The 26898-nt window shown below is 45.2% G+C and overlaps 3 protein-coding genes across 4 annotated transcripts; 2 read left to right on the top strand and 1 right to left on the bottom strand.

The window, feature by feature from the left end:
* Positions 1-46: 46 nt before the first annotated feature.
* On the bottom strand, positions 47-4610 carry dennd10 (DENN domain containing 10). The gene is made up of 10 exons (XM_083988195.1): positions 4458-4610; positions 4315-4369; positions 3866-4062; positions 3526-3605; positions 3286-3434; positions 2318-2429; positions 2117-2217; positions 1867-1974; positions 1677-1771; positions 47-216 (listed from the first exon to the last, which is right to left on the bottom strand). Exons 2-10 carry the CDS (start codon positions 4358-4360, stop codon positions 49-51), a joined length of 1056 nt encoding a protein of 351 aa, XP_083844321.1. The 5' UTR covers positions 4361-4369; positions 4458-4610; the 3' UTR covers positions 47-48.
* Positions 4611-5447: 837 nt separating this feature from the next.
* eif3s10 (eukaryotic translation initiation factor 3, subunit 10 (theta)) lies at positions 5448-14984 on the top strand. Of its 2 annotated transcripts, none has more exons than XM_083988459.1 (22): positions 5448-5637; positions 6164-6354; positions 6439-6575; positions 7106-7269; positions 7602-7801; positions 8269-8477; positions 8562-8733; positions 8913-9017; positions 9155-9253; positions 9360-9476; positions 9593-9778; positions 9960-10307; positions 10397-10501; positions 10584-10697; positions 10803-10925; positions 11012-11165; positions 11605-11798; positions 12585-12676; positions 12772-13226; positions 13375-13498; positions 13584-13792; positions 14117-14984. In XM_083988459.1, the coding sequence occupies exons 1-22, from the start codon at positions 5589-5591 to the stop codon at positions 14287-14289; spliced, it is 3720 nt and encodes a 1239-aa protein (XP_083844585.1). In that variant the 5' UTR covers positions 5448-5588; the 3' UTR covers positions 14290-14984. The 2 variants fall into 2 exon arrangements, with proteins under 2 accessions (XP_083844585.1, XP_083844584.1); XM_083988458.1 differs by having other exon boundaries at positions 12772-13292.
* A 2898-nt stretch (positions 14985-17882) lies between these two features.
* On the top strand, positions 17883-21281 carry emx2 (empty spiracles homeobox 2; the record flags this gene model as incomplete). Its single annotated transcript, XM_083987927.1, has 3 exons — positions 17883-18273; positions 19296-19480; positions 21065-21281. 3 exons carry the CDS (start codon positions 17883-17885, stop codon positions 21230-21232), a joined length of 744 nt encoding a protein of 247 aa, XP_083844053.1. The 3' UTR covers positions 21233-21281.
* Positions 21282-26898: the final 5617 nt, after the last annotated feature.

The following is a 26898-nucleotide window of genomic DNA, read 5'->3' as shown; positions in this document are numbered from 1 at the left end:
CCCGGTCGGCGCCCACAGCTGCTGACGGCACAGAGTCTGAAAACCAGTTCATATCCTCAGCAGTTGCTCGGCAGCTGCCAATTGAAAGAGGAAGTTCTCGGTGGCTGGAGGGAAGTGACGCTGCTGTAAACCCTCCAGAGTGATCTTAGAGCCTTCGCACTCGTCGGCCAGGGCGACCAGGTTGGCGAGGATCTCCTTGGTCTTCACAGAGATGTCCTGCGGAGCAAAGTGTGGACGTCACGTTAGAGTCGAGACAACGAGGCCCTGTCCTGTTATGTGCACTTGGTGTGTACATTCATGTGCTTAGTCTAAGTGTGCAATTGTGTCCCATTTCTCCAAGTGCAGTGCTCTTGATTTGCACTTTACCCAGAATTTCATTAAGACCACATTTGAGCAGCATTTAGCCAAATATAAATCCCACAATGCACCAGCTGGTGGAGTCTGCCATCACAAGGAGGCACAAGCCATGTTTGGGAAATGCCACCGAAATAAATTCTACTTTCTATCTCAAATTATCAAACTATAGCTTTTTAATCTCATATTATATATTCTTTTATCTCATATTTTTCTATTTCAAGTTTTTTGTCTTTACTTATAAGTTTACTTTTACATCTCATAATTTTGACCTTTTATAATATAATTATGGCATTTTCTTTATTAATTATGACTTGCTATGTTTTTACATCATGCTGTTTAATCCTATGTTTGTTTGTTTTTTACTTACGGAGTTTGGCTTCCACATTTATGATTTGAATCTTGCGCATAGCGACACTTTTTGAGTAGATGAGACTGTGATACAGCAACACTGTTTATTAAAACTGGTGCTGCACTGTTTCTTCTGTCATGATGGAGTTCCTTACGAGAACAGATGAAAATATGTGAGCAGAGACTCCTGATGGAGTCTGCTCAAAGCTTGGTCACGTTCTGAATTACAAATCTGGCTGGTTTAGGTTCGTGCCAGCTCCCAGTGTACCCAGTTGTGCATGCAGAGCGGTTCCACTTTGTTGACAAGAAGATGCCGAACCTTCAAATACTTCATATAATTTAACAAATTCTCACTCTAACATTCAATAGAGTTGCGCTCTACTGTGCGCAGTGGCACTCAGATGAAAGGCCGCACTTGTCAAGTATGTCCCGACTGCTTTTAAATATCCCCGCAAACTTGGTTACTTAAAGGGATACTTCACCCAAAATCAGATAATTCACCAATTTTCTACTCACTGTCATACCAACAAAGGGTTTGGAGAACTTTTGGAGTCATTAAAACAACTTTTTCATGTGGTGGCTTCAGGACACTTGGGTCAGTGCAGACGAGCAGTATGGAGGTATTTGAAGGTTTCATAGTGTGTGTTTTGGACGATTCAAAAGTGAGCTCTATCCGCCGCCATTATATGAAAATCCATTGCCAGCCAGTCGGACCCCCCCTGGAGCTCCAAAAGCGTTTTGATAACTCTGAAAGGTCTCCAAACCCTTCATTGGCATGACGGTGAGTAGAAAATTGGTGAATTATTGATTTTGTGTGAAGTATCTCTTTAATACGTGCTTTCACACTATAAGCAAATGTACATCCCACATAGCAAAATGCCACCAAAGTGTGTGTGTTAACCAAGTGCACGTCCAAGTGTGGAGAAATGGGACAGGACCAGACAGTGCTGGCGTTGGGGGCGTGTCCTCACCTTGATCACCTGACCGTCCGACCTCTCGACGTCCTCCGCAGACTGGACGATGAGGAGGCCGATGTCCTTGTGTAACTTCCCCATGGCCATGGCCTCTGTGGAAGGGAAGCAGAGGAGTGAGTCTGAGAGAAACCCGGTCCCGCCCTGTCGCTCCTAGAAGTGTATGGCTGTCTCTTTCTACACGCTGTACCTTTGGCGCTCTGGGATATTGTGATGACACTGTCAGGGAGGTTCACGTACACATCAAACAAGTCTGATCTGTTGCTCACTTCTGGATCTACAAATCCTGCTACATACCCTGTGGAGACAACAAACATAACAGAGCATGAATAATTCATTTCCCCACAGTGAGATCACAGTGCAGATGGCGGCGCGAGGAGAAGGCTCTCCGCTGCGGTTTTTCTGTTGAACGGGGTAAATAAAGCAGGAGGCGGCCTCACCGGGGCATTTCTTCAAGTCCTCCAGCTCAGTGTCTGTCAGGTGAACGTACGGGTGCAGGATGGACCAGTCTTTCCTGTGCCACGTCAGAGCCGGAAGCACTCTGGAGGGAGACGGGTGAAGAGCTGTGATATTAATCTCTACCAACAAATTATAATAAAGATCTGAACCCTAATATTTTGAAATCAAGTCTCAGTTTTTACCGTGTGAACTCCAACAGCGCTTCAATACGAGGGTGATGGACGACGATCCTCCTCTTCAGCATGAGAGCAGTGTAGAGGATGATGGTCTCCATACCGAACTGAGACACCACATCTGAGACAGAGCGGAGACATGGAAGTCAACCAGACGACCCACTTTCATCTCTCAAGGAATCTGGGTTGTGTTCTGAGTTTTAAAATTTTATGAAGCACTTTCAGTCGTTTTTCTCTCAGCGTCAGATGGTAAAACCATCGACACCACAGGCAAAGAGGAGAGAAAACTCATTGGCTGAATTTTCTAATTTATATATTACAAAATAAAAACAAAAGGTTGCTCACTATCTCCATGTTAAAATGGATTTAGCAAATGTTAATCCGATGGTTGATGGTTTGACACATTTAAACAATTCAGTTGTTTGACTGCCAGGAAATGAATCACAGCTATTTGGATAGAAACTAATCCTGGACTTATTTGAAGCTAAAATGACAATGCGTTGATTTTTTGATTGCAATTATTTAAGACAGTGAGACATTTTAGAAATAATCTGTGACTTAAGTGATAGTCGACATTCACAAGCCTCAGCTATGGGAATATAATATCAGGCTTTTTACTGTCAGTTCATCTGCTGATTAGTTCTTTGATTAATAAATAATTATTAAGTATTTGAAATGTGAAACTCTGATGTGAGCTGATTTCATGTTCCAAACCAAAAGATGTCCAGTTACTTCTGTATATTAAGAGAGACAGCAGGAAGTATTTGCATCTCAAAAGCTGCTCATTAGTTAGTTAATCAGCAGTATTATACTGGTTGAAAATGACTGAAGCGATTCCAAAATCGTCACAGATCAATTTGTCTCAGTTTTGGTATAACAATAAATCTGATCATCTACAGCATTCAGGATTCAAGTGAAATCAGGCAACAGTGTCCAAACTACAAGACACTGTTCCTCCGTACAGCTGAGGCGTCTACCTTTGACTGAACCGGCCAGGTACGCCTTCCGAACATCGTAGTCTTTGATGAGGAACGAGCCGTTTTCATCACTCTGACAAATTCCTTTGGTGAGAACGGTGATGTAAGCCTCCATCATCTTCACCGGGCTGCCGTGTTTGATGTACATCCTGAATAACAGATGGAAACCACAGCGCATGACTAAAAAGGCACTGTCCCCCAGTACAGTGTTCATGTGTCAGTCATAAACGACTCCGTTACCTGCAGAGGATTCTGCTCAGGGCAGCGTACTTCTCAGGGTTGAAGTCTTTAGCTGTGACGACTATTGAAAAATGAGTGACCTTAAAGAGAGACAACCCTCCATTAGTCCACTGTTAATTAAGTAGCTATTAAAGTAATTTATCAAAGAATGACACCAAAGAATTGCTTGTCCCAACATATCAAATGAAGGATTTGCTGCTTTATGTTGTTGTGAAGTGAGTACACCATATTTGCTTATCGATAGATAGATAGATAGATAGATAGATAGATAGATAGATAGATAGATAGATAGATAGATAGATAGATAGGGGAAACAAATGATACATTAAGGATGCTGTACCTTGTTTAGAGCTGTAGGCTCCTGAACCTCCACTGTGGTGATGTAGTACCAGGTCCGACAGAACTGGCCAAACACAAAGGTGTGGAAGTCCCGGCCATCCTGGGTCAGGCAGCACTTGCTGAGCAGGACTTGTCTCAGGTCCGAGCCCACAGAGGGATAACACCACACCCACAGCGTGTCTCCATTCACATCTTTCTCTGCACGGACAAGATAACACCGACATCAACTATCTGCTCCCAGTATGAGGGACCAAATCCCCATCACATAGGGTCTGTGTGATGCTTTTTAAGCAGCCCCTTCATCCACACAGAGGCCAAACATGCAGGAGCAATAAACCAATGATGGGTCACACTGTCATCATGTGATTCTCCTGCAGGAAGTCTCGGGCGGCAGATTTGTTTCCAAACCCGCCGAGAGCCGAGAAAAACACACGAGAGCCGAAAACTTACCGATCAGTCCGACGCTTAACATCAGCTGCGTCTCAGTTGCAGCCATATCCCATACCTGGAGGAGTTCACAAACACAAGTTAACTGGACAGTCCGAAGCCACCGACCACCTTCCTCCCTGCACTCTGCCGGGGCCGTGAAGTACCTCGACGGCTCCTGCAGCGTCCAGAAGTCAAACCCGATCCCGGACAGTCTGAGGGAGGCAGAGGATGAGTTGACACCGGTCAGTGGCCTGGGTGTGTGTGGGTCCTGCTGTCAACACACTCTCCCTGCTCGGCGAAACCTCTTCCTTCTTCCGGGACTGGAGGTTTGTGCGGGAGGAGACAGCGCTGCTCACAGCCAATCACAGCTGGCGATACTCCAGGGCTGGTGCTGCGTTCAATGGCACCGATATGGAGATTTATACAAGAAAACACCCTCTTCAACAAAGCGTAAATTGTGTTACGTGATTCACTTCTCTCCATCTCCCGTGTAACTGACCGTCAAAATACCACAGAAAGACTCTTTTAAGTTTGTAAAAGAATGTGTTTCCATTTAATGCCATGGCCATTTACAACTAAGGAAACTTCCCCAAAGCACAATTCAAGTCTGCTGAATTGCTGTTTTCAATAGTTGTAAAGAATTGTTTTGACCGTGTAGTTATGCATCAAACCTGCACCTTACGTTCGTACTTGAACGCACCATCCCTGGGGCGCATACGGGAACTTTATCCACCCAGAGTTGCCAGGTTTGTTAAAAAGCCCCATTTTGAGAGGTATATGTTTTGGGGTTTCGTTCTGTAATGCTACATTTATTCCCAATTATCTTATAAGATAAGGATATTCAGAGTAGTTCTATGATATCATATAAACATAATAACTTATATTCCATAGACTATTTAGTCTATACTGTATATTTAATAATAATAATAATAATAATAATGGATAGTTGCCCCAGCAAAAAGTAGGTCAGATACTTCAAGCACATAAACTCATACAGATGTTACACAACAGTCTGCAGTTGTTCTTCTCAGGTGTAAACGTGGCGTGATGATGATGATAATGATGATGATGTACTGTTGTAGCCACAGACAGCCCTACGTATCCTTGCGCTCAACTTTTTGGATAGAGGGATGGCGCGAGACGCAACTGGCAACCCTAGCTAGGCCGCTCACGAGGTTCTTCCTTTCTCAGCCAGCACCGTTGCCGTGGGTGAGTGCGTGGCTTGGATGGACTGGTGAAATTTGTCAAAATCACCCTAGTCAGCCCAGTTGGAGTTTCCCTAGCACGCTACCAACATGCCGGCCTACTTCCAGCGGCCGGAGAACGCTCTGAAGCGAGCCAACGGTGAGTAACGGTACCGAGCCGGCGGCGCCGTTCACGGACGGTCTCACGCCGATGCTAACGGTTAGCTGCACCGTTAGCCGCCGACTGGCTCGTCGCCTGGCGGGGCAGCTAACCCGGCTAGCTGCTAACACTGGCTTCAATGGCGGGGCTGCCGTGTCGCTTTCTCTCAGCTAGCTGTAGTACTAGCTAGCCGGGTAGGCCATTTTCGTGGCACCGACACACGTAACTTACATGATTAGATACATTTCAGAGACGCGGCCGTCTACTAGCTGAGCGTTACTCAGTTTGATTGTATTGTAGCGATATTTACATTGTCTGTTCGCATCTGTCAAATGAACAGCTGTGTCAATGTAACGATCATCAAACACCATCCCGGGCCTAACTGTGTCAAGTGAATTAGCTAACAACGATCTGTGACGGTGCGAGCTGCTAACGGCTCTGTAATACATGTGTGTGTGTGTGTGTGTGTGTGTGTGTGTGTGTGTGTGTAATCTCTGACTTGTGTCTTATTAATGTGTTCATACAGAGTTTTTGGAGGTTGGCAAGAAGCAGCCTGCTTTGGACGTTTTGTACGATGTCATCAAGAGCAAAAAACATCGAACATGGCAGAAGATCCACGAGCCCATCATGCTCAAGTACCTGGAGCTCTGCGTGGATCTACGCAAGAGTCACCTGGCCAAGGAGGGTCTCTACCAGTACAAGAACATCTGTCAACAGGTGTGTGAGGAGAAATCTGGGATGTTTGTATAAATCAGATAGTTGTTTGGGAGTTCAAGTGTAACCAGCTGCTTCTGCTCTCAGGTGAACATCAAGTCTCTGGAGGATGTGGTTAGGGCTTACCTGAAGCTGGCAGAGGAGAAGACTGAAACTGCCAAGGGGGAGTCCCAGCAGATGGTCCTGGACATCGAGGATCTGGACAACATCCAGACCCCTGAGAGGTGAGGACCACAAAGTCATTCAGAAATTCAGCTGCTGCTGGTGGACGGTCTTTAATCTGTTTTACAAGTCAAACTCATTGTTGAATTGAATAATTGGGTGACCAATCACAAGTTGCAATAGGTGACAAATACAGGTGTATCTCAATAAATTAGACTATCATGAAAAAGTCAAATTGCAGTAGTTCAAGTCAAACAGCCCCAACCAAGTATTGATAGATCAACGTATTTCAGAGGGCCAACATTTCCATATTAAAAATGCTTTTTTTAATTGGTCTTTTGTAACATTCAATTTTTTTTGAGATTCTAAAATTTCGTCTTCATTAAATGTAAGCCATAATCATTACAATGAAAATAAATTAAATAAAGACGTGAAATGTTTTCTTTCTGTGTGTAATGGATCTATATAATGTATTAGTTTAACTTTTTTAATTGAATTATTGACATAAATAAACTTTTCCATGATATTCAAATTTATTGTGATGCACTTTTAGTATTGTGGTAAAGTGTTAATGTGTGTGCTGTTACCTTAGCGTGCTGCTGAGCGCTGTGAGTGGAGAGGACACTCAGGATCGTACCGATCGCCTGCTGCTCACTCCATGGGTGAAGTTTCTGTGGGAGTCCTACCGCCAGTGCCTGGACCTGCTCCGAAACAACTCCAAGGTGGAGCGTCTGTACCATGACATCGCCCAGCAAGGTAGTTACTCACGCTCAGTGTATTAAGTGAAGTTTTCCTTTGTTTTTTCTCATCGTCTGATTTCATATTTATGCACGAGTTGCTTTCACAAATATTATCATGCAGGAAAATGTTATTAGATTATGTAAAATGTGACACGGGGCTGAAAAAGTGGCACCTTAATCAAAAAAAGGGATTATTACACATGCATCTTTAACTTTAATGTAATATCTACCTCATTCTGGGAAAATTATACAATAGCATGATTAAATAAGAAATGTATTTACTCTGAATTATAAATTGATTACAGCACACTAAATTATGTTAATTATGTCTGTTAATCTTTTCTGCAGCATTCAAGTTCTGCCTCCAGTACACCCGCAAGGCTGAGTTCCGCAAGCTGTGTGACAACCTGCGTATGCATCTGGGGCAGATCCAGCGCCACCACAACCAGAGCACCGCCATCAACCTGAACAACCCCGAGAGCCAGTCTATGCACCTGGAGACACGTCTGGTGCAGTTGGACAGCGCCATAAGCATGGAGCTCTGGCAGGTCTGTCCAGCCAACGCTTAAAACTTTTAGAAGATGGTTGTGTTTGAATGTTTTAGTCTCTCTAATTTAGTCCTAGACTTGTAGAATAGTTGAACACATTTATGATACTCTTACGATCAGCTGATTCATGGCTGGTACAGATCAGTCTTGGTATGCATTCAGATGGCATACAATCAGTCTCACACTCTTTGTAAATGTGCTACACGGCCAGCATGGTTTATTTATAAAGACTTGAACAAGGTGGGAGTCGGAACTACACAGCACACAGCGCTTCTCTCACCCACAGACTCTACACTATTAATCACAAGCGATCAGAAGCTTCAATTCTTATCTACTGATCACATGTTATTAATGAAAATCAACAGAATATTTAGCTCCAGGTCAGCGTCCCTACTTTTCTGTTCTTTTTGCTTATTTAAATTGGTGATGCATGGTGGCACTGACGTGAGTCTTTTTATCATTTCCAGGAAGCCTTCAAGGCGGTTGAGGACATCCATGGCCTGTTTGCTCTTTCCAAGAAGCCTCCTAAGCCCCAGCTGATGGCCAACTACTACAACAAGGTGTCCACTGTGTTCTGGAAATCTGGGAATGCTCTTTTCCACTCCTGCACCCTCCACCGGCTCTACCACCTGTCCAGGGAGATGCGCAAGAATCTGACCCAAGATGAGATGCAGAGGTATCTTAATTATTACCTGTAGAGACGTGTACATTTGTTAACTCTGGTTGGGATGAAATGACCAATAATGTTTTCCATCTTCAGGATGTCCACCAGAGTCCTCCTGGCCACACTGTCCATCCCCATCACCCCTGAGCGTACTGACATTGCTCGGCTGCTGGACATGGATGGCATCATTGTGGAGAAACACCGCAGGCTGGCAACGCTCCTGGGCCTCCAGTCTCCACCAACTCGCCAGAGCCTCATCAATGACATGGTACATAATGAGCACGATAAAGGAGCTTTTGAATGTTGTAGGTTTCAAGACTGCCTTGAACATTGTTTTTGAATAAATACCAAAAACAAATTAAATGTTTGATGTTACTAGACCTTGTGAAACTACTGATAAGAATATTTGATGATTGACAAATGTATGTTTTCATGTCTTCATTCTAGGTGAGATTTAACTTGCTGCAGTACGTCGTACCTGAAGTGAAAGAACTGTACAACTGGCTGGAGGTGGACTTTCATCCTCTGAAGCTGAGCGGAAGAGTGACCAAGGTAAAAGACTTGAGCATCCTCTGTCAGACACACTTGATAATGAAGAAGTACATAGTGTTTAGTTTGTAACATCCATTGAATTACATTTAAAGAAGCTACCCATGTCGGTTGTACATTAACACATACTCTCCCACCAGGTGTTGAACTGGGTGAGAGACCAGGCTGAGAAGGAGTCTGATCTCCAGCAGTATGTTCCTCACCTGCAGAGCAACACCATCCTGAGGCTTCTGCAACAGGTTTGTATTTTTACTTTTCAGTTTTCCTGGGCTGCTCTACAAAATCCCATCTACTCTGTAACAGCGCTAAATCATTATCCAAATGGTCCTATATCTGTTAATTTAGGTGGCACAGATCTATCAAAGCATCGAGTTCAGCCGTCTGGCCTCCCTGGTTCCTTTTGTGGATGCCTTCCAGCTGGAGCGCTCCATTGTGGATGCTGCCCGTCACTGTGATCTACAGGTAAAGTCAACACGAGGAGTTGCTATGATTAAAAACCATTGATTGTCCAACAATAATGTTGTTAAAGTAACAAAGATGGAGTAAAAAGTGTCTAATGTTTCTTTTTTATCTTCTAGGTGCGAATTGACCACAGCTCTCGGACTCTGAGCTTCGGCTCGGACCTGAACTACTCGACCAAAGAGGACGCTCCAGTTGGTCCTTTCCTGCAGAACATGCCCTCAGCGCAGATAAGGAACCAGCTGACTGCCATGTCTGCTTCTTTGGCCAAGGCCATCCATGTCATCAGGCCTGCCTCCATCCTGGTGAGTCAGCTGCTAACTGTGTGTAGACGCACAGAGACCAGAACCACCTGGTCAAGTTATTACGTTATTAACTAGCACATGTATGTATAGCTGTGCTTATTAAAATCCTGGAAAGCATTCTGAATTATTCTTCTACTCTTAACTTCATTTTTATGTTTTTTTTTCTCTCCTCCTTCATCAGCAAGAGCGTGACGAGCAGAGCCAACTGGCCATTGCTGCCTATCAGAAAAATTCCCGCAAGGATCACCAGCGTATCCTGGCTCGTAGACAGACCATTGAAGAGCGTAAGGAGCGCCTGGAGAGCCTGAACATTCAGCGTGAAAAGGAAGAGCTGGAGCAGCGGGAAGCGGAGATGCAGAAGGTCCGCAAGGCTGAGGAGGAGCGTCTGCGCCAAGAGGCCAAAGAGAGGGAGAAGGAGCGCATCATGCAGGAGCATGAACAAATCAAGAAGAAGACGGTCCGTGAACGACTGGAGCAGATCAAGAAGACCGAACTCGGAGCCAAGGCCTTCAAGGATATTGATATCGAGGTAGGAATGCAGCCAAAATAAACTTCGGTTGAACTCCCTGTTGCAGAAATAGGCCGTAGTGATGAGACTAACAAGTGTGTTTTGTTCAGGACCTGGAGGAGCTGGATCCTGACTTCATCATGGCCAAGCAGGTGGAGCAGCTGGAGAAGGAGAAGAAGGAACTTCAGGAGCGTTTGAAGAACCAGGAGAAGAAGGTAACTGAGTGAGATGACATTGTTGAACATCTCTTACCAAGATGGGAATTTGAATATGACACCGACTTTCATCACTCTCCAGATTGACTACTTTGAGAGAGCCAAACGACTCGAGGAGATTCCGCTCATCAAACAGGCGTATGAGGAGCAGCGTGTCAAGGACATGGAACTGTGGGAGCTCCAGGAGGAGGAGAGGGTATGTAAACACACAAATCAAGGGAATTCAAGCCTTTTAAATGAGTATGCAGTGAAAGAATTTACTTTCAATTTATTTATAATTTATTTTCCCCTTTTGTTGTAGATCAGTAACATGAAAGTTGAACGTGAAAAGGCTCTGGAGCACAAGAAGCGCATGTCCAGGATGATGGAGGACAAAGAAAACTTTTTGTCTAAAATCACGGCTGCTCGTAGCTTCATTTACGAGGTAGGACCTCTCAGCCCCTCCATCAAGTAAAGCTGAGTGTTTACTGCTGGAGCAGTGGTTTCATGTTGCCTGTTCTGTCCCCCAAGGAAAAACTGAAAGCCTTCCAGGAGCGTCTGGTGGAGGAGAGGAAGAAGCGTATGGAAGAAAGGAAGAGACAGCGCAAAGAGGACAGGCGCAACACCTTCTACCGCAACAAAGAGGAGGAGGCTCAGCGTATCCACGAGGAGCAGCTGAAGAAAGGTAATAAATTTCAGTTTGCACATGTGCACTGGGACACAGGAGCTGTCACGATGAAAGAGGAGCAGCATCGCATGTGCCACAGAAAACAGACATTTACAACCAACAAGGAAATGAAGGAAACTGTGGTGGGAATGTTGGCGGTGGTTTGAATAGTTGTTGTCAGGGACTTTAGCACTACAGAGGGAAGTGGAGTTTGCTGCCCAGCAATACATTTTCATTTGGTTAAAGGGCTTTCACATGGTACATGAAGTGAATAAAGAGAAGATGGTGTTACATGTAGGAGAGTGTTTTTGTTATTTTCTGATTGTGGCAGCTACTCCAGGTGAGCTGTACCCTGCTTTCTTTTTTTTTTAATCGGAGCAGAAACGTTGCAGCTCTCACTCTGACAGAGACACCATGGTTTCGAACATGGCTCATTATTTTCTTCCTTTCGTTACAGAGCGCGAGGAGCGTGAACGCGTGGAACAAGAGCAGAGGGAGGAGGAGGAGAGGGAGTACCAGGAGCGTCTGCGCAAGCTGGAGGAGCAGGAACGCAAGCAGCGAGCTCGTCAGCAGGAGATCGAGGAGCGAGAGCGCCGCCGTGAGGAGGAGAGGAAGGGCCCACCAGAGGAGAGGTCGTCCTCCAAGGCAGAAGTGAGTCTGCTTTTAATTAAAGGGTCACAGTCAATTGATATATGGTTTTCAAGGGGAAATGAAATGAGAGTGAACCTCCAGACTGGAAGAATTTAAATGTTTAGTTTATAAATGTTGTGCAACAATGGAGCCCGTCTATCAGACACCAAGTTATTGTGTCATTAAAGGGATAGTTCATCATTTTGGCAATTTCGTCTATTGCCATAATCCTGATAGTCATAGGCATAGGTTCATTACCTTTAATTATAGGTGCGTGTTGTTTTGAGATCTGCGGGGCAGAGACGCAAGCTGCTCAGTGAACACAATGGAGGTGAATGGTACAGGTCCCCTGTCCCTCATCAAATACACAATCCAACAACTCGCTAAACACTCTCGTGGACAAGTTGTGACCTGCACATTCACCACGATATGATTGTGTATTTGATGAGTTTGATGAGGGACAGGGGACCTGTACCATTCACCTCCATTGTGTTCACTGAGCAGCTCGCATCTCTGCCCCGCAGATCTCAAAACAACATGCACTGACAATAAAGGTAATGTACCTACCCCCCATTGACTGTAGGGATTATGGCAATTGGGAAATTTGCTAAAATGTTGAACTATCCCTTTAAATACTGTACATTTGATTTTAGTGCAGAGAAACGGACTTGAAGTTAAAACATTTAACATAAAAAGTGCAAAGCTTTTAATCAGGGTAACCTCACATTTGACATTAGTGGTAAGAACGGATAACGTCGTCCACCAATCTCTAAATGATCCTGATGTAATGATGTGTTGCCTCCTCAGGACTGGCCTGAGAAGGAGGAGGGGGGAGGAGGAGGATGGAGGAAGCGCACCGAGGGAGGCGACTCAGAATGGCGTCGTCCCGTACCTGACAGGTGTGTGTTGGCAACTCGGCCTCGTGCTGTATTTTATTATCGACTCCATTAAAACGGTCACTGTAACGATACCTGTGCTCGCTCTCTCCCTCCAGGGACTGGAGACAGGAGGGCACCGAGGACGGAGAGGAGAAGGATCCGGCCTTCAGGCGAGGAGAAGCCCCCCGCAGGGGAGCAGATGACAGAGCCCCACGCCGCGCTGCTGATGATGACCGTCCTCCGCGCAGAGGGATGGATGATGACCGTGGTCCACGTAGAGGCTTTGATGATGACCGTCCAATGAGGAGGGGTGGAGATGACGACCGCGGTCCCAGGCGTGGCTTTGACGACGACCGCGCTCCCAGGCGTGGCTTTGACGACGACCGTGGCTCCAGGCGTGGCTTTGACGACGACCGTGCTCCTCGCCGTGGCTTCGATGATGACCGCGCTCCTCGCCGTGGCTTCGATGATGGTCCTCGCAGAGGCATGGAGGACAGGGTTCCCAGACGCGGGGCTGATGACGACTGGGGCCCCAGGAGAGGAGGAGATGACGACAGAGGTGGAAGGAGAGGTATGGATGATGGGCCACGCCGTGGTGGTGATGATGCGAAACCATGGAAACCCCTGGGCAGACCTGGTAAGCCTGTAGCCATTCATCGGCTGGTGAAGCGATGGAGCTCAATGTCGGACAGGATGATGAGCGAATGTGTCTGTTGCAGGTGGCTGGCGTGAACGCGAGAAGGCCCGAGAGGACAGCTGGGGACCTCCCCGCGGCGGCCGCGAGGATGATGACGATGATGGTGAAGGAGAGGAAAGACAGAGAGACCGTCGTCCACCACCCAGGTGCGCCGGAGAGAAGACCTATGTACGGAGAGTCTCCTGTCCTTGTCAGGAGACGGTGGTTAATGTGTGTCTGTGTCTTTCACAGAGAGGAGGGAAACAACTGGAGGAGAGCGGGTGCAGAGGAAGGAGGAAGCGGCTGGAGAGACTCTCGCAAAGAGGACGACCGCGAAGATCGCCGCGATCGTGAGGAACGCCGCCCTGAACGCCGCGAAAGAGATACCCCGAGAGATACCCCAAGAGATACCCCAAGAGATGACCGTGAAAACAGACCCCCACCCAGAGAGCCTGAAGAAGGTGAGCAGAGCAGGGTCTAGAAACGACAACGACAACGCAGAATAGAAACTTGATTAAAAGCTGATAAAGACTTCAGTGACATGCAGCTGAATGACTGAACAAAAACTTCAGTAATAAGACTGAGGCCGACACTCAGGGTAGCGAGAGTCGGATCCAAACATGGCAGCAGGTATCAGTCTTCCTGTCTGTCATTTCCCCCCCGGCCAGCAGAGGTCAGCGTTCACCAGCTCACTCACTGCTGCAGCAGGTGCCAGGAAAAACCAGCAAACTGAAGTCGTGCTTGTAAAGTCAACGTGTTTCTAACGAGCTTCTTTGTTTCCTCAGGAGGCTCTTGGCGTCGAGCAGGCGAAGAGAAGCGGGAGGTGCGGGAACAGCCCAGAGAGCGGGAGAAGGAGCGCGAGGGCGAAGGGGAGAAGGGTGGTTGGCGTACTGAGGTGCCTCGCCGCCCCAAGAAGGAGGAGACAGATGACGACGGCTGGACCACCGTCCGCCGCTGAGCAACAGCCTCCACATCTTAATTGGCTCAGATGATGACAAATTGGTTTTGGGATAAAAAAAAAAATTAATTAATAAAGTATCATTCAGCCACAGTGATAAAATATTGGCTCCAAGCTCATGATACTCATCTGCGTTGTTCTTTTGAATGAAATCTTTGTAGACCGTAGCTTTCCTGGGATTTGTTTTATCTTTACTTTGAGCAGTTCTGAACCGGAGGCTCCACCTCCTCAAACACCATCGGCCAATGAACTTGTGTGCACTTAGTCCTAATGCAGATCATTCATGGAAACATGACTGCCCCCAGTGGTTAGGAGTGTTTCAGGTTTAAACGATGAAGCGAAACCGATTTCAACCGATAACCAATGAACCTGCTCCAACATTCAATGCAAACTCAGTGTATCACCAACTGCCTCTTTTCAATAATTAACCTTTGCATAGATATTATATTAAGACGCAGATCTCCATCTCTTGTAACGGCATTTGTCATGTGCTACATTGATCTCTGCTCTTCATCTAATGTTTCAGATGCTGCTTGTTATGGCCATAGTGGACATTTCCATTTTGATGTGTATTAGAGTATTCAATTGATCCCACTCAGTATCCAGTGTGCTTCTATCTTGCAGCAATCAGCGTTCTCTAAGCAGATTGCATGTGTACAGGTAAAGCCTTTATTAATAAAGATGTTTGCTCACCACCTCTGACTCAACTCGTCCGTACCACCACATCATCACCATTTAACATTGTTTTAAGACAGTGGCTCCCTGGTTGGGAGGGGCCCTTAGGGGACCCAGGACGGTGTGCATGCCAGAGACACTTTCTGTGGATGTGTAATTGTGTCATTAACTTTGAGGTGTAAGGGTGGGGCACTCGACCAACATGCTGCATCCAGATAAGTCTGAGTGAACTCTGGATAACTCTGACTGTGTGTGGTGTGAGTTGCTTGTATCAGCTCCAGTGAAACTAAATCAGTGCTTACTTTCCCTAATTTTTCATCAGGGGCCTTTAAACTGACCCGATCTAGACCTCGAGGGCCATCTCTAAAGATTCCTCATGATCCAAACAGTCACGACCTTCTGTCATTGTTTTGTGGATGAAATAGCGAGAATTAATTATCCCCCTTCATGCTGGAGCCCTCTCAAAGACCCCACCCACATTGAGAAGCTCTGAACTAAATAGTTCCACATTTTGTTTGTTGAGGACGTGCTGGGTCTCCCCCTGAAGCGGCTCTGACCCCCAGCCCCTGGGACAGTGCGTGCCGGTGCCGTGGTGCCGCCGCTAGAGGTCGATGAAGCACCGTGTAGAGGAGCAGAGCACCGGAGAGAGCAGCCAGAGCCTGTTGGTCCGTGTCCATGATGAGCAGTTATTTAACTCGGTGTAAAACTCAAGGGCTCAAATATTAACATGGACACAGTGGTCAGTGTTGTCAATTAGCAAACCAGCATCACTCTGCTGCAGGGACTCAAAATAATAACACTGATGATGATGATGATGATGACAAAACAAATCCTCATCCAATCAGAAATAATTTCCTAGAAAATATGTTTTTCTCACTACAGATATCTGTAACATAACTGCGATTTACAACAAAAATAAATAGAATAAGAATAATGATAATGATTATGATAATATTTATTATAGGACAAGACACTAACTGACGTTCATTATTTGGCATTACAAAATAAAAGACTATTTCCACTGAACTAAATAAGTTCAAATAAAACTCGTAATGATTCCTCGCAGCGATAATAATATTATTCATAATAAAAAAGAATAAAACTCAAAGCCTATAGACTGCATTCAGACATGTTTTAAACGTCAGAAAGCGGTGCGTATTGTTGTACAGCTGTTGGTGACACACTGATGAGCTCCTGTTATTATTTCGCTTGTATTTTATTCCATAGCCTTAATCTACCCGCCACAATAAAAGCTGACGTGGTCCATAAGAGAACACAGACATGTTTTATCCTATAGCTGCCTACCAGCCAGCGACGACAATAACATTCACAATTATAACATTATTATTAGCCTATTATTACTTAACATGATTGAATATAATAATAACAATGATAAGCATAATAATAATAACAACATTAATAATAAATAATAATAACGCCATTATGAATCATTAAATAATAATAATAATAATAATAATAATAATACATTTTGAATGCGTTTTGAGAGTATTCACATTGTAAAATTCAATAATGTCCTGCATCTACAGTTCAAATCGCCTCATGTGAACTTTCCCTCAAAACAAAAAAAACAAAAATAAAGTGAGACATCAGTGATGAAGCAGTGGAACTTGTGGAGCAGCAGCTGAGAGCCAGAGGAGCAGCTGATCGTCTCTGAGCCGCCTCGGCGTCAGGTCGCAGTGAGTGGATGGTGGACCTCTGGCTCCTGTAGCAGGCAGCAGGCCCCACGGTGAGCGGCCACGGCTGCAGCTGCTCCCACTCACCGATCCACACACAGAGCGGGGGCTGACAGGCGGCTCCGGCGGCACACCTGAGCGTTTAGCCGCGGACAGGTGTGACACACAGCGGCTGAAGGTGTCAGGGAGTTCTGGAGACTCTGTCAGTCCTCACGCTGCGTCAAAGCTCTAAATCTTTTCTCTTTTTTTTTGTGCTCAAGCTTGTTTGTGTCTCTAGTGTCTCCCAGACATCTCATCCATCACTGTTTAACTTGAACCACCCGATAGAAGCTGCAGACGAATGAAGCCGAGCACAAAACGAAACAAGGAGCTTTTTTTTTCCTCCCACAGAAATCCAGAGAGAGGAGCAGCCGGAGCAGAACCGAACCAGGCCCGAGAGAGCTGCAAACACACTTTAATGGAGCTGAGCTGGTGTTTGCGCAACATTGTTGTGCATCATTAAAAATAATCACTTGCTGGTACCAACACACACACACACACACACTATATATATATATAAATGTAAATATCTAAATATAAGTATATGTATATATGTGTGTATAAATCAGTTTGAACCTGTCATAGGCCTTAAATACAAATAAGCAGCTACCTTGAGCTTTTCTAGCCTATACTGCTTCAGTCTGTTAAATGTCCTGGAGATATGTGCGCGTGTGTGTGTGTGTGTGTGTGTGTGTGTGTACGTGTGTGTTTGTGTGTAGCCTATCTGTGTGTGTACGTGTGTACGCGCGCGCGCGGGGGGCTCCTCTCTGGACGAATCCGTTCCGTGTTGCGCGTTCGAGTCCGCCTCTCCGCGCCCCTGCTTCCCATTGACGCACTTTTTAAGCGTCTTCCCCTTCTCCACCTTAAGGCGAGCAGCAGCGGCAGCGACCAATCACCATGCCATTACAGCTTTCAGAGGAAGCTGTTTATGGGACTGCAGCGCTAATTAGGCTCATGAACTAACAAATCTGCCTGCACGAACCTGGCGAGGAAAACGATCACATCCATGGATTAGTCTGGGAGTAGCCGACCACTTTTTATTTGGCCTTTCTCGGCGCTGCCGCCTTTTTTCCCAACTTATTTACTGCGTACAAACTTTCGCTCTTTCTTGGGTGTGGAGTATTTTTTGAGCGAGAGCGCACACGACGACTTTAACTTAAACTGGGGAATCTGGACTATCAGACCATGTTTCAACCTACACCCAAGAGGTGTTTTACTATAGAGTCTTTAGTGGCGAAGGATAATCCTATACCGGTGTCCCGCTCCGAGGAGCCCATCCGGCCAGCGGCTCTCAGCTATGCAAACTCCGGCCAGATGAACCCCTTCCTCAACGGCTTTCACTCCGGCGGCAGGGGCGTCTACTCTAACCCGGACTTGGTGTTCGCCGAGGCGGTCTCTCATCAGCAGAACTCCGCCGTCCCGGTGCATTCGGTGCCCCCGCCGCACGCGCTGGGCGCTCATCCGCTTTCCTCCTCACACAGTCCGCACCCTCTTTTCGCCAGCCAGCAAAGGGACCCCTCCACTTTCTACCCCTGGTTATTACACAGATATAGGTACTTGGGACACAGATTTCAAGGTAAGCGATCGGAGTGCTTGGTTCACTTTTACGCACGGAGCGGCAGCAGAGTGGAGGCAGACTGTGTCTGTGTCCATCAGCTCAGAGCTGCTGCAATTAAAACTGTGTGAAGCAGCAGCAGCAGCAGCGACTCAGGCCGAAACACACTGATTTCAGGGATTATTTCACTCAGACAGGAGAACTGCTTTAACTCTGACATTTATAAAACAGTAGAATAATACAGAGGAAAGACAGGGCTGTTCTCTGAGAGTCTGTTGTGTCTGAGCTAAAAAAAAAAAAAAAAAAATAGACCAGTGACAATCAGACATGTTTATGCATAAAAATGAAAATAATGTATTTTTGCTGCTCATCAGTTTAATTTGTTGACTGTACAGACACATTTTTATTTTAAAGAGAGAATGAAGTGAGGTGGACGGTTCTATTGTTAATTCACATCTGGGCTCATTTTAATTGTATTAATTGAACGGACTCGTCATTCGAGCTGTTTGGACCCTTAGAAAATTACTAGATTATTTTATGCCTTATTTGCTCATTTTGTTGTATTTCTTAATTATTATTTGTTTGTTTTTTTCTGATAAATTGAAGTTTATTCATGACATTTTACAGGAGTGTGTTGTAAATTAATTTTTCTTTTAGTATCCAGCTGTTGTTTATTGAACGCTCCTGATGCTGTCTGGATTTTACCTGTCATTTTGTTTACAAAGCCTGTTGTTTGGAGCTAATTGAATTAGGCCCAGGATTAAACCTCTGCTTTGTTTTCTCTCCTTAACGCGCTGCCTGCACTGCACTAATGTTAGAAGCAGAAATCTACCATAATCAATAAGTGAAATATAGACAGATGACCCCCCCACCCCTCACCCCCCCTCCCTTTATTTACAGTCTGGTCCTCAGACAGTCACAGGGTGTGATGGCAGTGCGCAGGCCTGCTGTTTGCTGTTTGTTGTGGAAATGTTGATTTATATAAAAGAATGAAGAGAGAGACAGGAGATCCTGACAGACCCTCGTTTTGTGCTCGTCTCCAGGAAATGAAACGAGTCCAGAGAGTTTCCTTTTGCACAACGCGCTGGCCAGAAAGCCCAAAAGAATCCGGACAGCATTTTCACCTTCGCAACTCCTGCGGCTTGAACACGCGTTTGAGAAAAACCATTACGTGGTGGGAGCAGAGAGAAAACAGCTCGCCCACAGCCTTAGCCTCACAGAAACTCAGGTAAGAAACGCTGCTTCTCCTTATTTCCCCTGAACGCAGCAGCAGCAGCAGCGCTGCTCACATTTCCATTCTTTGATTGTTATTTTTTTTAATTCCACTGCTGCTTCTCAGGCTGTTGTGTGATGTTCAGGCCACCTTGGACTTTTCAGTGTTATTTTTTATTGCTATCATAAACATGTATTTCTCACATCATGGCTGGTGCAGTGGATTGCAGACATAAACACACACTCTCTCTCACACACACAGGCCTATATATGTATACATGCGGTGTAGTAGTTTTCTCCCTGGACGTGGCACCGTGCGTCAGGAGCCGTTTAACCCGCGGCCGCTCGGATAGTGACGCACGAAAACAAAGAGGACCTGCGTCGTGTGAAAAACCATCATTTAAAAAATAATCACACACGCGCACGCACACACACTAGTTAGTCCATAGCAGCTCTGTGGATGCGTGTTGTCAGACGAGGACGGAGGCTTTGTGCTGGAGCCGCTCCACCGTCATTGTGCAGGCCTAACCTCATTTCAGGAGGGGTTGAATTACTTTGTTTTGGGGGGAGAATGTTGCCTTTCAAAATGGAGGGCAAATTAACCAGTTAACCATTTTATGGGAGAGACGATACAAAAGAGCGAGGCGGGTTCAGTGGATCCTCCTGCCATATTTAAGATGCTGCCGCAGCCCGTCAGCCCCCGCTGCCTTTTGTCCGCCGCGGCTGCTTCAGGTCGCCGGGGCCTTTTGGAGGAGCTGAAGGGAGAAATGAAGCGTCACCTCCTTCAATTAACCCGCTTGTGGCTGATTAAACGCACCTCGGCCTCCCAGTTCACGGTTAAAGAGGCTGAAGGGCGACAAAAGCACGAGCAAGACAATTTATCGATTTAAGATGTTGTTAACTCCCCACGGAGCCGGAGTCCATTCAGGAGACAGCGCGTGAAAATAGATGTTCAATATGTCACATGGATTACATCCATTTATTCCATTTAAGCACGTGCACGCGGGTACAAATAGCTGCTGCTATTGTGATTTTTTATAAATAATAATACAAAAAAAAAAAAAATCCTCTGACCTACTTTATGTGAGGCGACAAAAGTTTCTACACGATCACGTGTTTGTGGGACTGTAAATAAAACGTGTTTTAGTTAATTACGGCTCTTTGCCTTCAGTTTGTTTCGTTTTTTTAATTTTTTAAAAAGCATATTATGGGATGCCATGGGTTACCACTGCACCGTTTTATTTTTAAACAACCAAACTGACCTCGTGAGCTGAGTTCACCATTTCTGCCATAAGTTAATATTATACAGGCTATTGGAGTAACAGTCATAATTGCATTAATTAAATATGTGTATTTATGTTTTTCTTCCCGAGAATGTTATTGATTATAGTTTGATTGATATTTGTTTGCTCTGTGATGATCAACTGCAGGTCACACTGTCTCTTTTTATTTCCTCTGCACCGCTGCAGCCTGTGTTCAGCCCTGCTCTCCAAACAATGTGCGCCTTTTACGCACTGGCCAATCCCGTTTTATCTGGTGACACTGATCCAGTTTCTTTTTTTCCTTTCTTTTCTTTTCTTCCTTTCCCCCCCTCCTGCAGGTAAAAGTGTGGTTTCAGAACCGGAGGACGAAGTTCAAGCGGCAGAAGTTGGAGGAGGAGGGCTCGGAGTCTCAGCAGAAGAAGAAAGGATCGCATCACATAAACCGGTGGAGACTGGCGACTAAACAGTCGAGTCCGGAGGAAATCGATGTCACCTCGGACGATTAAAAACAACAGCAACAACAACAGAGACTATATGAGCGTCTGTGTGAAGGAGGACATGGATAAAGGAGCCGTGTAGAGACAATGAGAGGGTAAAAAGCCAATGTCACATTTCAGATCTCCGGAGATCGGCAGCTGAGGGTGAGAGAAACCCGCCCGGTGGCCCTGCTGTCACCAGCGGGTCTGTCAATCCAAACGACCCGGGGAAATGTGACTGACAGTGTCTCAGTCCATCTACCTGCACCAACCGACCACCACTACAACCCCCCCACCACCAACCTATTCTTTTTCTCTCCAATCCATATTGGACGTTTGCACAGAAGTTTTTTTTTTCTTTTAAATGAAAAAAAAAAAAAACGTTTCCACTCCAGATACCAAAACACCAAACAGCTTTTTTGTAAAACTTGAATTGCATGGTATAGTTTTTTCCTGGTAGTTGTTTTAATTTGACAAGTTTTTTTTTTTTTTTCCTCAAACCAAGAAAAAAAAAATTCAATTTTGTTTTTAACTCTATTTTCAAAACTGAGAGATGTCGTGCTTCTTCCTTTTTACAAAGTGTGCAGTCTTTAATTAATGATTCTCGTGTAAAAGTGATTGTGAAAACATATGAAGTAGCGGTGCTGCGTTCTAGTGTTTTTTAAAGAAAAGAGAAACAAAAAGTGAATTTCGATTGAAGAAAAAAAAAATTTCCTCTTTCTAAAAAAAGTGAAATCTGACCACAGACAGGTACAGGAGTTAAAGCGAAGGCATCAGGACATTCCTCTAACCTAAAGCTTTACAATGTGTCGCTGTGGCCCCACGCAGCCTCTGTCAGGACCTGACCCTCCACTCAAAGTTGCCACGAAGGACTAAAAATCAAGAATTGATGAAAAATAAAAACCAACAAAAAGAAAAAAAAAAAACTTCAAGCACTGAGCGTATTCCATGTACAGAAATGCTAAAAGTTAATGTTTCTGTTAAAAAACCCTCTTTTACAGAATGTAAATAATTTTTGTGTTTGTGTTAAGTTTGCTACAATTTTAACACAAAGTATACTTCCAAGAAGTATGTAATTGTCAATATTTTGTCAATAAAGTTTTATCAATATGTTGCGCGCAGTAAAAGTATAGACTTGTGATTACACAGGGAGGGATGAGGCCTCCACTAATGTCTCAGACACTGGACACATGCAGGCAGCGCTGTCCTGTCTGTCCTGTCCTCCGTGTCCCTGTGGAGTGGAGTGGACGGCGGCTGCAGCCTCTGCTCCGCTCCGGCTACAAAGACTCTCTGCGAGCTTTTGTGAAGGTGCAAATCAGTTTGGGCAATTATCATGCGAGTAATATGGGGTGGGGTGGGATGGGGTGTGTGAGAGGAGGGAGGAGGAGGGGGGGTGTGCATTGCCCAGTGGTCCACTTTAATCTCTTAATCCACGGATCCGGAGGGGAGGGGGGGCTTGGTTGGACATAATTTAGTACAATCTGACTACCCCTCACGACGCGATAAGGGAAGGTTGCAGTGCGCCGCAAAATGGGATCTTTGTTTAAAATCTTGTCTTGTAGGCTCCATCACTGCTGCTGCTGCTGCTGGTGCTGCTGCTGCTGCTGCTGCTGCTGCAGGGCTGAGGCAGAGGGGCTGTAGGAGCTGTAGGAGCTGCTGTAGGCTCCACGCTGCACAAACATGCTCTGTGCAGCAGGAAGTGCTTCTCTATTTACGCACAAACAAACAAACCAACAGCAAAAAAAACAATGCAGCTCAGTTTTAAATCAGACAAATTTAAACTGGATTATGATTTTTGTCTTTTTCTTTTTTTTTTCCTGCTGCACGCCACGACAAACACAACTTGAGTGTTTTCTGGTGCAAGGTGCACGTGTTTGTTTAATTGTTTCATAAAGTAAAAAAAAAAAAAAAAAAAAGAGAGAGAGAGAGAGAGAGAGAGAGAGAGCTGTTTTTTTGTGCTTTAGATTTAGGGAGGGGGCATATAGGGAATTCTTAATCGGCCCATAGATTATAACAGCAATAAAAATCTTTAGAGAATACCATTAGCTTTGAAAAAAAAAAAAAAAAACCTAAAAGCTTTATTACAAACCCAGCTTTGAAATAGGGGGGATTAGAGGACTGAAAGGGTCCCACAATAGTTAGAAGAAAAGGTTTCATGCTAATGAGGTTAATGCCCTTTGTATCTCCGGACTCCACAACTTCATTACTCCTATCTCGGGCAACACCGAGCGGCTCAGAGCTTCACAATCCACTCGAGCTTTTCCCTTCCCTGCCTATAAAGAAGGATTTGATAGCAGTCCTGTTCAAACTAGATAATTATATCTTTTCAAGTTGGAATTAAGATAAAGAAAGTGCAGTGGAGGCGGTGAGCCTTGATCCGCCGCAAACAAATTTGGCGCATTCTCCCCCCCTCTGTGCGCCTGTATGGACACACAGGAGACAGGACGGGCTTCTCATTAGAGCCTGCACAGTCTGATGCATTCACATGCGTTTGATTTCAACCTGGACAGACTCCTCTTTAAAACCATGGACGGTCACTGCTTATTGGAAGAAATTATATGAAATATTTTTTTTTGCGCACAGATTAAGATACAAAAAAAGGAAAAATCTAATATAGAAATGTAAAAGACCGGTGTCATAAAGACTGGATATTAAAGTACTGAATATTAAACTACTGCAAACAATTTCAAATGGAAGCACACTGACGTCACTATATTTTAAATAATGATTATTATAATGCTAATAAGAATTGCAGATAGGTGTAATTTATTTGATTTAGAACTTATCAAAATTAGGACGGTTCTAAATAATCGAAATAATAATAATAAATAAATAATAATATTATGCTAATAATGAAATAAATGACACTGCGCGTGCCTGCTGTGATATTTACATTAATTCTTTGCGTCTTAAAAATTCCGCGCGCTCGTCTCTTCACATCCTATTAAAGGACGATCAGGCGCAATTTGAGACTAAGGTCACATGAATATAATTGGTTTGGACAGAATTCAAACAGCGTGTGTGTGTGTATGTGTGTGTGTGTTATGATGTGAAGTGGGCCCTCATATATCAGATCCTTCCTCCAGTCGCTCCTGTGGTGCGTTCAGGGCCAGCTGTGGAGGACCTTTGCTGACCCTCTTATCTAAACTTCAGCTCTCTCCGTCCAAACTCTGCATGATGCATCACGACAGTCTTTTTTTTTTTTTTTTTGATTAATAAACACGATTATTTTTCCCTTCAATTTTCACGACCGAGCCGGTTTTGAACATTTTTTTTCTTTTTTGGACGGAAGCCGCGCTGCATTAAACATTTAGCCTGCAACTGAAATGATTATCCGTCATTGAAAAGAGTAGTCGGTCCTATCAAGTGACCCCACTGACCCAAAACCTCTAATCTGCAATTAGTAGGTATAATTAGGTCCGCTGACACCACTAATGTGAGCAGGCTGAGGGAGGGAGCAGGCGGAAGACAGGCTCCGCATTAGCCCTCAAAGTCAATAATTGATCGGGAGAAGTGGCTCCTGAAAAGGGGGCTTAGGCTGGTTTGTCCGAGGCCTCATCTCTCTATCTCTCCTCTCTCTCCTCTCTCTACCTGTCTGTGGGCGGCCACCTGTGGGCCGGACCCCCCGACACACACCTGATCTGTCCTGCTCCACAAGCCCGCCCCCTGAAACCGATCCCTGAAACGGGAGACCGGAGCCTACACAGCTCCCTTGGCCTTGACATAAGGTGCAGCGATAAATATACAAGACTAATGAGCAATTACCATACAATCAGCCTTCAAATAGCTTACATAATAATAAATTAAACATCCGAGCCTCGGATTCAGTTTCTCTCTTTATTATTGATAACGAGGGAGGAGGCGTGTGCTGCAGCGATGCGCGCTCATGATTATGTTATGTTTTTTTTTTTCTCCAAATGCAGCGATTTTTATATTTACCATCGGGTCCAGTCAGCACTAACTGACTTCCTCCACTGCGCACGCGCCAGGACACTTATAATGGCACGTTCGTTTTGTTGTTTGCGGATAAGAATCAATTTCTAATTCAGATGGTTTTAAAGAGCATGGTGCGTTTAAGTGTAGGATTACGCACACTGACAATCGTCTCCTCGTCGGGCCTGCTGCGTTCAATGACTCCAATCGTCTGCGTTTAACTCGTAACTGAATTGGACCGGGCAATAGATTATAGGCAATATATTAACTAGAATGATGAGTTTAATGACAAATCGCTGCAGTAAAATGTGAAGTTACATTTATGTGTAATACTTTATTTTGCCATTGTAACTGTCCTTTTTTTAAATTCCCCATCACTATTAATGAATTTAGAGCAGAGTAACACACACACACATACAAACACATACAAACACACACACACATACAAACAAGCCTGGCACCAAAATGTGATTGTTAATAGATGAGCGAAGCCAAGAGCCACATTACAAGCTGCTCTCTGACAGACCCATGCACAGCTCCACTCAGTAGGCTCTGGGTGCTTCATTAGCTGTTGATCGCTGAGGTCACTGAGGTCACCACACACACACACACACACACACACACACACACACACACACACACACACACACACACACACAAACACACACACACAGATGTCACAGGCCGACAAAATGACAAATGGCCGTCTCACGCTGGAATATTCATAGTGAGGCGGGCGACTCAGAAAACAGTGAAACCCCAACTTCTTTCCACCTGCACAGACGCCTCTTTCTCCCTCTGTCAGGCTTCTCCTCTGGCCTCCATCCCACAATGCCGTGCACACACACACACAGTCCGCAGACACCTCCAGCATCTGCCTGAACCCGGCCCACCCCCCCGACCCACCGCCCCGGCCCGCTGCGAGGCCGTGACCGCTCCTGCACAGGCACGGCTCAGTTCAGGAGGAAAAGTTTGCAGCCCTTTATTATTAGCTGTTTTCTCACTTATCATTTCCATTGGCTTTTAGCAGTAAACATCTATTTTCAACGCGCCGATGTTCCTGCACGCGCTCTCTCGCCCAGATGCCGTGGATTCCTACGGTTTATTTTCTTTACTGATAGAGGGGGAATTTGGGCTGTAATGTGATGCAGTTTCATTTGCATATAAGTGTTTCCCACATATCCACCAAGCTCTGAAAAGAGCAACTGTCGACCCCCCTGTCCTCTGCTGCTCTGAAGGTCCAAAACTGCAAACTTTTTTTTTTATAGGTTGTATCTGCAACCAGCATTCCCCTCAGCGCACTAATGTGTAACATATGGTGGACTGTACACCTGATAAAATACCTCAGGGGCCCCGCAGTTTGGAAAATCCTCAATTCGCTCCCTAAATAAAACAAACAATGGCCTCACTAAATATATCACATGTGCCTGCTGAACTATTTTGTGTCTCTTGACCTGCGAGTCCCCTCCCACATCATCAGCACTGATATGGTCTATCTGGACGTGGTACTGGTTCACAATAACAGCAGATCTTAAACAACCTGCTGCTCGTCGGTGAAGCTGCTCTGCTCTTGTGTCGAACTAATTCTCCTGTTCATGTTTAGTGTCCAATGAACTGAACTCCCCCCCCCCGTCTACAGATCGGGCCTCGCTCCACTTTTTTCCCCTTCTGCCGTTCCTGCTGCAAATGTGTCGGCGATTACGCAGCTCCACTGGAATACCATACCATGGCCGCTGCTGTTTGGGTTATTGAGCAGACAGGTG

Source organism: Trachurus trachurus (genome assembly GCF_905171665.1).
Source record: "Trachurus trachurus genome assembly, chromosome: 15".
Taxonomy (NCBI): Eukaryota; Metazoa; Chordata; class Actinopteri; order Carangiformes; family Carangidae; genus Trachurus; species Trachurus trachurus.
The sequence above is the reverse complement of the archived record's forward strand: the minus strand, read 5'-3'. Positions and strand labels throughout refer to the sequence as shown.

Coding starts and splice junctions, on each gene's coding strand:
- dennd10 (XM_083988195.1), bottom strand. CDS start 4,360: ATGGCTGCAACTGAGACGCAGCTGATGTTAAGCGTCGGACTGATCG. Junction 3,435..3,525: donor CTGAGCAGAATCCTCTGCAG/GTAACGGAGTCG, acceptor TCTGTTATTCAG/GATGTACATCAAACACGGCA. Junction 2,218..2,317: donor GCGCTGTTGGAGTTCACACG/GTAAAAACTGAG, acceptor GTCTCCCTCCAG/AGTGCTTCCGGCTCTGACGT.
- eif3s10 (XM_083988458.1), top strand. CDS start 5,589: ATGCCGGCCTACTTCCAGCGGCCGGAGAACGCTCTGAAGCGAGCCAAC. Junction 7,270..7,601: donor CCATGACATCGCCCAGCAAG/GTAGTTACTCAC, acceptor TCTTTTCTGCAG/CATTCAAGTTCTGCCTCCAG. Junction 9,477..9,592: donor CCCGTCACTGTGATCTACAG/GTAAAGTCAACA, acceptor TTTATCTTCTAG/GTGCGAATTGACCACAGCTC.